This window comes from Capra hircus, chromosome 10, assembly GCF_001704415.2.
Source record: "Capra hircus breed San Clemente chromosome 10, ASM170441v1, whole genome shotgun sequence".
NCBI lineage: Eukaryota > Metazoa > Chordata > Mammalia > Artiodactyla > Bovidae > Capra > Capra hircus.
In genome coordinates, this window is record NC_030817.1 from 55,865,568 (window position 1) to 55,877,152 (window position 11,585).

At 47.0% G+C, this 11,585-nt stretch overlaps 1 protein-coding gene across 3 annotated transcripts in view; it reads left to right on the forward strand.

Moving 5' to 3' along the window:
• The window catches only part of TLN2 (talin 2), a 498,389-nt gene extending 487,009 nt beyond the window's left edge, over positions 1-11,380 (forward strand). For all 3 annotated transcript variants that reach the window (XM_018054292.1, XM_018054294.1, XM_018054293.1), the window contains 5 exons: positions 1,657-1,782; positions 4,095-4,157; positions 4,249-4,431; positions 7,490-7,615; positions 9,573-11,380. In XM_018054292.1, the coding sequence (XP_017909781.1) occupies positions 1,657-1,782; positions 4,095-4,157; positions 4,249-4,431; positions 7,490-7,615; positions 9,573-9,701 (627 nt within the window). In that variant the 3' untranslated portion in view covers positions 9,702-11,380. The remainder of the gene's footprint in view (positions 1-1,656; positions 1,783-4,094; positions 4,158-4,248; positions 4,432-7,489; positions 7,616-9,572) is intronic.

Sequence of the window (11,585 nt, forward strand, 5' to 3'; positions counted from 1 at the left end):
CCCATTTCTATCCTGAATGCTCCTGGAGCAAGACTTTGTCAGAAATAGAGAATAATACTGCTTCTGTCTCAGAACTTCTCAAGTGCTACTGTCCATCTTCAGATCCACAGGACTTGCATGGAAATATTTTTCTGATAATGAGTTATTAAAACAGAAATGAGAATGGCCACATCTTGAATCATGAGAGATACCATAAAGAATAGGGAACTGGAAAAGCATTCTGTCTGTTTATCCATCCTGTTTGGTGGTTCACATGGGACCATCGGTGAGCCAACTTGGAGTCTCTGACCTGAAGTCTCCCCTGCACTAGTGCCCTAAGAGGTGGCCTTGTCTGGGAAAAACCTATCATGATGAAGGCAGAGAAGCGTAGATTTAGATTCTTTACGCCTCCACTGGCCTCCTTTGGGCCAGTACTCCACCTCCCTCAGCCTGAGCGTTCCAATGTAAACATAAGGATAAAGATAACTTCAGTGTAAGACTTTTTGCTTTTTTGGTGTGAATTAAGTCAATGTGCACGGAAGTGCCTTACAAAATACCTGCGCATAGTAGGCATTCTTAAAAACGTATTGCTGTTGTACATTGGTAATGTACTTAGTGCCACTGAATGGTATACTTAAAGTTGATTTGAAGAGTAAATTTTGTGTTACGTTTATTTTACCAACACACACAAAGAAAACTATTGCTATACTTGACCATCATCTCTTAATGCCTGAAAGGTACCAGCCACGTCTTTAAGGTACTGTGACCAAAGAGGCACTTATCCATATCCACACTGGCTCATGGCCACAGAGCAACACTGCTGGAGGGGACCTTGCAGGTTATCTAGTCTGGCCACCCTTTATGGTGATGCTCTGTCCCACTGAGCCTGGGACTAGGGTCTTTACACTTGCCCACCTTCCCAAAAGCTTCTCTTCAACAACCCAGGCGTTTTGGCAGCAGGAGACCTGGTGATGGCATTTCAAGCAGAGCCCTGATGACCTGAGCGCCCCAGTGCAGTGGAGCCTGTGTTCTTCCCCAGGTGGAGCCATGCTCAGGCTTCCAAGGGGCCAGCCCTACCTTGATGGCACATTGCCTGGTTTCTTTTCTACCACGTGTGATCTCTGGTTGGCATGTGACTCTCTGTTCAACCACAGAAATGCAAATACTATTTTACCTTTGTTTTCACCCAAGAGAAATAAGGTTTTTTGACAGCTAACAGCCATCTTCCTTTTTTCAACCCGTTTTTCAAGCCTTACACGGCGAGAGTGTGCTACCACTTGGTCTTTGAATTTTGATTATTGATTATTTTGATTTGAGTTGTTGATGTTGATGAAACCATTTGTATATATTTTCATATATTTGTATATATTTTATTTCCCAGTGAATTTATGTCTTTTTAAAGACTCTGGTCTGGAAAAATCATCTGTCTTAAAATGGCCTGATTTTAAATGTGTACAGAATCTCAACGCTGGTAATTTTTATCTTTTAGAGAAGGGGTGGGGGGAGGCAGCAGATGGAGAGGCCTCCAGCCAACTTAAGCCTTTCTACCCTGGGTATGGTTTGTCCATAAGAAGCCATGAACAGTTGAAGAGCCAGGTGACCGAGAAGTAAGTCATTTGGCAGAAAGTGTCCTTTGGCATATGAATTGTGTATGATGCTGTTTTCTTTTGGTTATAGCAAGCGGACGAGACCCTGGATTTTGAAGAACAGATCTTGGAAGCTGCTAAGTCCATTGCTGCTGCCACGAGTGCCCTGGTCAAATCGGCCTCGGCAGCCCAGAGGGAGCTGGTGGCCCAAGGAAAGGTTTGTAAACCTCGCTGGCCATGTGAGGAAAGTCGGGCTGCTGGAGCCTCTGCGGACCGAGGGAAAGGCAGTGCCGCGTGTGTCCTGAGCAAGGAAGCCCTGTCGCCCCGTGCCTCCCCGAGCCACCCCACTCTGCCCATTGCACTGCACACTCTGCTTCAGCTTGACAGACAGAATGGAGGACTTGGCTTCTAGGGCTCTCACCTGTTTCTTGTTAAGGAGAGCTCCCACTCCAGGCAGCCACCAGGGCCTGAACATTCATCTGTTTCCTTGCTGTCCATTAGTCTATTTAAAGATGTAAACTGTCACATGTTCCCAGTGGATGGCTATATAAGCACCGTAGTCAGGGGCTTTGTGATACCTTGTTCAGTTCCAGTGACTCCATTCATTTTCTTAGGACTGTTGAGCTGAATGCCATCCAGCTCTGCAGTTAGCATTTTCCTGAGTCCTTTGGTCAAAAACTGGTCTGTTTTTAAAGCTGAGATTTCTTCGACCTGCTTTATCTCCAGTCACCCATTCCATCTGCATTAGCGTGAAAGCCTAGTTCTTTTTCAGTGATCCAGAGGATTAATAGTACATTAGACTAATCCTGCGTGTGGGAAGGCCTTTCAGTTGAAAATATTCCATGTGTCCTGTTATGCCCATACGGCATGGAACCACTCCATCCAGATTACATCTTGCAGAAAAGACTTTCAATCATAGAGGCGCCACAGAAATCCTGACAGGTTGGGGAAATTTGGTCACCATACCTGTCAATCACTTCTGTTTGATATTAAAAGGCCTTTACTGTTAGTGTACAGATGACAGATGTGACTGTGTCTTGACCTAAAATCTTGCAATAGAGATAGCTAGGCTCAGCTAGTGGCCTTCCATTTTCCTCCATGAAGTCTCTCATAAGCTTGTTTGTTCTTGTTTAGTCGCTAAATCGTGTACTACTCTTTCACAACCCCTTGGACTGTAGCCCACCAGGCTCCTCTGTCTATGGAACTATTTCAGCAAGAATACTGGAGTGGGTTGCCATTTCCTCCTCCAGGAGATCTTCCTGACCCAGGGACTGAACTGTTTCTCCTGCATTGGCAGACATATTCTTTACCACTGAGCCACCAGGGAAGCTTAGCCATGTCTTAATCCAACCTACGTACATTGGCTCCTCTTTCCAAACCATTGTGTTCCAATTTGATGTATGTACATCTCCCCAGCCAGCATAAATCTGTCCCTTTACCCTTCTCACTTATCCCCTATTGAGGGAGCAGAGTGCCATCCTTACTCACCTAGGACTTGTTAACTGGTTGATACGTAAAGACCAAGTATGGATCATTGAGAAGAACATCCTACCTAGGAAGCTCAGTTCATCTGCATCTTGATGAAGTCTCATCTGCATGCTGGACAGAGGGCTAGACTCTAGAGAACTGTACTCGAGTATGGCCAAGGCTTTGTCCTCCAAGGAACTTATATGTTCAAGCATTTAAGAAGTTGGTAACAGAGGTTCTCAGAGTTGGACATGACTTGGCAACTGAACAACAACAACAGTGGTTCAGCTGGATTGGGGGAACTATATGCAGAGCTCTGGGGCCTCATCTGACCTTCAGCAAGCCCTGATGTGATGCCTGTAATTGCTAAGACAGCCCAAGTTTCATATTCAAATTTAGCTACTCATCTGTTACCTCTCCACACACCTCCCACCAGTAAAGGTATTTGCTCCCATAGCTCCTTCTACATCTGGTCAGAAAACATTTTATTTGTTGCCATAATTTCTAAATAGAAACAGAGATCATCCTACTTCCAGCTTCTTACTTCTCTCCCCACCCCTGACAAAATGGTCTGTATTTCCTTAAGACAAGGATCTGTGCTCAGTTGTACAGAGATGTACTGCTAGAAAGTCATAGTGTGACTTCCAGAGTCAGGAATCAGGAGAGATTTCAGCTTCCCTCACCTCTTGAATGAAGAGGCCTCCATGGCTCCCGTGTTAGAAATGGAGAAGGGTCAGCAGAGGAAACAGACATGTCAAGATAGCCCCATCCATCGTTCCTAAGCCATTTTCCCAGAAATGTGGTACCTGATGGCTAAATGGAGGTTGTTGAGGGCGTTTCCAGTCACCTTCTTGTGGCCCAGGTGGAAACTGGCCGGGACCTGCAGTCTTGGAGCTGCTAGGGTCCCACATAGGAAAAGGTGCCATTGGCAGGGGTCCCCGGGAGATGCTGAGTGTCTGATGAGCCGCTTTTCTGTCCAGTTCCAGGTCATGAGTAGGGCGTGAGGGGTGCAGTCACCCTGCACCGTCCCACTCTCCTTACCCCTTCTATGCTCCTCTCTAGGTGGGTTCCATTCCTGCCAATGCTGCGGACGATGGACAGTGGTCGCAGGGCCTGATTTCTGCCGTGAGTCACTCTCTCCTTCTTCCCCACTGGCTTTTTGGATCCCCTGAGGGAGGTTTGGGCTGGGGGTCACTTCTCTGTTGACTGTTGCCAGGCCCGGATGGTGGCAGCCGCGACCAGCAGTCTCTGCGAGGCAGCCAATGCCTCAGTGCAGGGACACGCCAGCGAGGAGAAGCTCATCTCATCTGCCAAGCAGGTAGCTGCGTCCACGGCTCAGCTGCTTGTGGCCTGCAAGGTGAAGGCTGATCAGGATTCGGAGGCCATGAGGCGGCTACAGGTAATGGTCACTGATGCTGGTGGGAAAATACTCCTGTTGGAGCGGGTAAGTGTCACCAGAGGGTAAGCAGTCTAACTTTCTTGGCATGACCTACTGGACCTTCCATCAGCCAGCTCCGTCCCACGTTTCTCATTTCCTGCCACGCGAGGCATGCATCCTATACCTGCCGCCCCGCCAAACTGACGTTCTCCACGTGTACCTTCTGGTCTCATGTCTTGGGGCCCTCCTCCCACCAGACCAATCTTGGTGAACTCCTGCTCATCCTTCATGACTCATCTCCAAAGCCACCTCGTCTAGGAAGCCCTCCTTGACTCCTAGGCCTTGGGGAGTCAGTCCTTTTTCTGCCCTGCCAGAGCCTCTGATCAGACCAACCTTATGGTTCCTGTCACCCTGTACCACCAGATTTATCTGTATGTCTGCCTTTGATGAGACTGAGCTTCTTGGGTGCAGGTCCCAGATCTTTATCTTTGCATCTCTCACCCCTAAGATGGTACCTGTTTCAGTGGAGGCTCTCATTTAGTGTTTGCTAAAGAAAAGAGCCAAAGGACTGAAGAATTTATATGAGATGCTGCTAAGGTTTCCCAGAGCTCAAAGAACACACTTATGAGGGTGACGCATGAATCCTGCCCAGTGGATCTAAGTTTTCCTGATTGTTTTCATTATAAAAGTATTTTAAACACAGTAAAGGAAATGTGGGAATGAAAAAGATAGCCTCAGCATCTTCATGTGTCCAATGTTACGTTTTTTCTTGTCCTATTTTTATCTTATACAAAATGCTTTTGTCTAGTCGTCATCCTAAGCAGAGACAGTCTGCATTTTTTACTTCACATTTTATTACACTTTTTTTTTCCTTGAAGAAAAGTCTTCGTAATGGCCCTGTGCAATGCTAACTGGTTCATTCTTCATGAGTCTCATTTTTAATGATTGCATGACATTCTATCAACTAGTTATCTCAGAATTTCTTTTTACAAAATTAGACATATTTGTGTCCAGTTTTCTAGATGTTCACTATTATAAATGTTGTAATGCACATGGTTTATGTTGCTAAAGATGTTTATGTAAAATCATAACTGGCTAAATATTTGAATAATTCCAGTGAAACTCCAGACTTTTGTTGTTATTTTCTAAGTTGTAAAGTGTGTTGCAGTCGTTTGGTTCTCCTGTGTCCATCTCTCTCCTTCACCTTCCTTCATTTTTCTCTTGGCATAAACCCAGGGGGGAAGTCGGGAGCTGCATGTTTGTGAATGTGTGACTTATGGATTTGGGGGACACTTTTTTGGAAAATGTCCTGAGTTAAGAGATACTTGTGTTCAAGACCTCTACAGATACCTAGGTTCAAGACCTTAATGCCTCTACAGTGCATTAAGTGCATGATCTTATACAAATCATTTCAAACGTTTCAGGCCTCAGTTGCCTCTTTTGTAAAATGAGAATAGAGATGCTGGCACTGGCTCTTACAAGAATCAAGAAATGTGAAAGTGATTTTGTAAGTCCTAAGGATGTACAGAGGTGCAGCCGAGCATCACTCTTATGTCCTTATTTCTGACTTAACTGTATGCTGCAATGTCCCTTACCATGTCCCAGTGGTTCTCTGGGGCTACACAGACCTCTGTTCAAATCCCAGGTCTATAGTTTATCAGCTGCAGAATCTTAGATTACTCAACTTCACTTTCTACATGGAAAAGTGCACCAATAATTTCTGACCTCACAAAGCTATTCTGAGAATAGGCATAGGTGACTGCTTGTCTAGTGCTAATGGACTGCACTACACTCCCCTTCTTGTGCAAGCCCTCGTGGTCCCCTTTGGCCACTTTTCTTTTTTTAAACCCCTTGGCCACTTCAGACCACCAACCAGATGAGCCAGTTAACTTTTTATTTTCATATTTATTTATTTATTTGGTCATACTGGGTCTTAGTTGCAGCATGTGGGAATCTAGTTGCCTGACCAGAGATCAAACCTGGGCCCCATGTTTTGGGAGTGTGGAGTCTTAACCATTGGACCACCAGGGAAGTCCCCAGTTAACTTTGAGAAAATTTCAACACTCTGACGGCTTACCCTCAAGTGCAAGTTCTTGACTCTAAGAGGGCTGGGCAAGGACTATGGGAGATTTAACAAAACCTTAACCACAATGAAAAGGAAATTCCAGACCTCAGGTGGCAGAGGTCAAGTCCCCTGGTCCACCCTTGCTACAGATCTAGGCTGCATGAGGACCATCCCTTCTGTAACTGTCTCTACCACCTGCCCCTTCCTTGAGCCTGCAACCCAAGGCCAGCTGTGACTCTAAAACCACTTCTATAAAGGCCCTAGTTACTGCAGGGCTCCATTCCTCCCTTGGGGGTTGGGGGGTAGGTTGTTCTCCCTTCATTCCCTCAGAAAGCCTTAGGTGAGCACAAGCCCCGGTATCCACTGCTCCCAGTGCTGGGGATGCAAAGATTCAAGTCACAGCTCCTGCCTTCAAGTTACTTACTGTCCATGAGGGAGAGAGGCAACCACAAGTGTGGTAAGGGCTGCAGATAAGCCAGCACAGAGCATTCCAGGGGTGCTTGGGAGGGTGTGGGTAAGGCCAAGGCAGACAGAAAAAGTGATCTCTGAGCCAGTTCCTCAAGTATGCCTCAGCTGGATGGGGCAGGAGGAGGTGAATTTCTCACCCAGGAGACAGCTCCTGAGCAAGCTCCTGTTAACCTACGTATCATAGTGCTATAATCATGTGTTCACGTAACTGTAATTCCCATTAGAATTGCATGTTCCATGGGAGCCAGGAAGTGTGTCTCAATCTGATGAATGAGCTAAGGTTAGGTAGGTGCCAATGCTGGTATGCAATGCATATCCAATGCAATGGTATCCAATGCAATCAATGGATACATGGATAAATAGTTGGATGGATGGGCGGATGAGTGGACAGACAGACAAATGAATACTACCTAGAGAGAAACTGTGTTATATATAATTGGATGATAAACAGATTCCTAGTCTCATGAACTGTGCCTCCATGTCTGTTCTTGCTGAATCCAAATGACTGTTTTTAATGATATCATGTGTGTCTTGTCCCCTCTCCAGGCAGCAGGAAATGCTGTGAAAAGAGCCTCAGACAACCTTGTTCGTGCAGCCCAGAAGGCAGCATTTGGCAAAGCTGATGATGACGATGTTGTAGTGAAAACAAAGTTTGTAGGGGGCATTGCTCAGGTTTGTGATTAAACCCAGACAGTGTTTACTCCCAAGATGAGCACTGAGTTATAACGGAGACACAAAATAACAGTGGCTTAAACAAGACGGGAGTTTATTTCTCCCTGGTAAGACAGTCTTGGGTGTAAGCAGTCTAGGGATGGTATGGCAGCTTCTTTGTGTCTGAGATGCAGGTTCCATCTGCCTTATCACTCCACCATCCCTGAGATGTTCCCTTGGCCACTTGGTCTGAGATGGCTTGATAACTGCTTCAGGTTTCCAGCCAGCAGGAAGATGAAAAGTTAGGGCAGGCATGACTCTGAAGTTGTCTGCATCAGTTAATTCACATGCCATTGGCCAGCACTCGGTCGCATGGCCAACCTAGCTGCAAAGGATGCAAGGAAACGCAGTATTCTTCTCTGAGTAGTAGTGTGTCTACCTAAAAATCAGGGATTCTCTTAAAGAAAAGGGAAAGAAGAGAATTTAAGGACAGCAATATTATCTTCAAATGTTGGATTTGGAGCTGCTACTCCAGATCTTTGGCCGTAGAGAAAGAATGAACCATGATCCTCTCCCAGAAGTTTTACAAGAGTGGATGGGAATCTGACTTACGCAGGCCTGCATTCTTGTGCATGGGAGTGAGGAGGAAAGGTCAGGAAACTGGGCTTGCAGTTTGGGTGTCTTCATATAAATCCTTCATGCAAGATGGGTTTTCCACCCAGAGCACTGAGGCTCCATGGCTGAACTTACTCATTCCCACACCTTTCTTAACTCTTCCTGAACGATTTCCTGTATTTGGAAATATATAGGATACGTTTTTCAGAGAAGGCAATGGCACCCCACTCCAGTACTCTTGCCTGGAAAATCCCATGGACAGAGGAGCCTGGTAGGCTGCAGTCCATGGGGTCACTAGGAGTCGGACATGACTGAGCAACTTCCCTTTCACTTTCATGTATTGGAGAAGGAAATGGCAACCCACTCCAGTGTTCTTGCCTGGAGAATCCCAGGGACGGAGGAGCCTGGTGGGCTGCCGTCTATGGGGTCACACAGAGTCGGACACAACTGACATGACTTAGCAGTAGCAGCAGCAGGATACATTTTTTGGAGAAGGAAATGGCAACCCACTCCAGTATTCTTGCCTAGAGAATCCCAGGGACAGAGGAGCCTGGTGAGCTGCCATCTATGGGGTCGCACAGAGTTGGACATGACTGAAGTGACTTAGCAGCAGCAGCAGCAGCGGGATACATTTTTACTGGAGTCTTTTTCTCGATACAGTAGTTCCATGAGAAATTCCATGAAGAAGGTTCTGTGATCCAGCAGTTCTGGGAATGGCTGAACTCTGTTCTCCTTCCTTAGATACCACAATGCTCGTTAGTCTAGCAAGGCTCTGAAAAGACCTTTGCTTTTCAGAAATCTATGTGGCTTTCTAGAGCACAGGCTTACCCTTTCCCCTTGAAATCTATGAACTAATATTCTTCAGATCACACCTTAGAGGCTTGAAATAAATATATGAAAGCCATCTAGTAGTTAAGGGCTCCAGCTTTAGCTTCAAGAATACCTGAGATGGGCCCTACTCCACTAGCTGAGGCCCTTTGGGAAAGTGGACCCACATCTCTTGAGCCTCACATTTCTCTTTGGAACAATGAGACATTCAATAGGCCACACTTTACAATGTCACCACGGAGGTGATGGAACACTCCATGTAAAGTGCTTACACCAGAGCCGGGTGCATCGTAGGGATGCAGGCCATGTCGGTTATTAAATCCGTGGCCAGAAATCAGCTTATTGTCTTGGATCACTAGTCTTAAAACCTGAACCGTGGCCCAGAGGTGGGTCTCCAGAGCTAAAAATACACACTCTTGGGGCAGAGCTGTGTGCCGTGGTAGCAGAGGCTGTGGGAGCTCTTGAGGCTAGCATAGAGGGGAGGGCAGTTTGCTAGAATCTTTGACACCCCTCCAGCTTGTCGCTCTCCCTCCAGATCATCGCCGCCCAGGAGGAAATGCTGAAGAAGGAACGAGAACTGGAAGAAGCAAGGAAAAAACTGGCCCAGATCCGCCAACAACAGTATAAATTCCTACCCACCGAGCTGAGGGAGGACGAAGGATAAGGCCAGAGCCAGGGATGCGCGCCCCAGGGGACGGCCGCGCGCGAACTGGACGGACAGTGGTCCTGGGAGGCCGGGGACTGCTCGCCTCCCCCTGGGGCGAGCCCGGGCCCTGGGCGCTCCGGCTCCCTCCGCTGTGCCGTCGGGCACCGGCTGCATGATCGTGATGTCTCACGGTACAGTGAGTCCCACCCACAGCTCCTCCGCCGCCTCCCCCAACCTCACGCATCTCAGGAGAGAGGGGCGCGGGCTCACGGACTGTTACCAAAACGAAGGCAGTATTACGTCGCCCTCGGACACTCGTGCTTCTGTCGGTCCTTCTCTAGGCCTGCTGCTGGGCCTGCTGTGAAATCTTAATAGAAAAAAACGAAAACAGCTCGGGGGAAATCACTAATGCCATAGATACTCAAAGATCTTCTTCTCCCTCTCAGGCGAAGGTGGACACTGGAGTTGGACACAGTTCATAAAAGCCAGAAACATAAACCAGTGCGGACTCCAGGAGGGCAGCTCAGGCCTTCCTTCCTGTCTCTAGCACTGGTTCACCAGAGGGTGAACATTACCTGCTCCCGTTTGCACGCTTTTTTGCCTCAGTGTGTAAGCTCCTTGCACAATCTAGATCCAACTTGTATCCTGTGGCCCAGAAAATTGAATGGTTTTTTTTTCCTCCATAATCCAAAGGGCAGAGGCATGGGGGACTGTCAGGGCTCGGTGAGCAGGGGCTGTAATAAAATGTGTGGGCTCCTTACTCTGCAGAGGCTGTTTGAGTTCATACAAATTCATCCACATAAACCCAGGTCCTCCAAGTGGCAGTCAATACAACAGCCCCACCTTAGGCATTCAAACTGAGGGTTCAGCTCCAGTAAAGCCATTCCTTGGGGACCCTGTCTTCTAGGCCCCGTATCAGATTTTCTGCTCTCAAAATGGTCGGCATTCAGAATCCTGTTTAAAACTCTGCTACCCACTCTCTAACCCAAGATGGATGTTTTCTCTATGTCGTAATAGTCCTAAAACCTATATGCATTCTAACACCATTACGAATTTTTAACAACACAGTTTTGCTAATTAGCCCATCTTAAAAGTGATGACATACGATATTTTCAGAGTTTGTCTTCTGGAGGCCACAGTTCAAGAATCTTATATTTCCCACCCCCACCTCCTTTCTCTTTTCAGAGCCCTCTCCTTGGAAGGGCATTTTAAGACTTTTTTTGAGCCTCGTCCCAAGACAGTATGTGAAGGATGAATGGCTTGTGGGATGGATACTAATGCCAGGTAGCAGGTGTCTTTGAAAAAAATTTCACTGGGGGAAGACAGTGGTGATGGAGGTACGTGGTTTTTTAAAAGCTGGTAACTGTTGACAGCAGTCATCCTCCATTTCTCCAGTCATGTGGTCTCACATCTCATATTTCATTCGCAGGATAGTTTGACTATTCCACCCGGGGGAAAGCTGATGCTTTGGTTCTCAAAAAGTATCACCTGCAGACCTTGCCCAGTGGTCCTGCTTTAACAGACCCTGGCCCATGCCATGGTTGTAAAATGCAATTAAACTTTGGATGGCTCCTCCTGTTTATAAGAGACTTGAAAGTGCTCCACGTAGAATTTTTTCCCAGGCAAGTAGGAAGCTACAAGAAATACAGTATAAATGAGAAGCAAGTGGAGAGAGTCTGTAGAGAGGTAGGGATGAAGGAATTAACCCTAAAGAAGAGGGAGCTGGCCGGGCCCTGCCATCTAATGGGAGAAGCTAACAAACTCGTGGCTCACCCTACTCAAGTGTGGCCCAGCACAAGTCTTCACTGCTGTTCTGGGCTGCACCCTGTCATTTCTTAGCCTGTGGACTAGGGGCTGTCTCCAAGAATCCCTTTGCGGGTGGGCGTAGCATGCTTTCTGAGA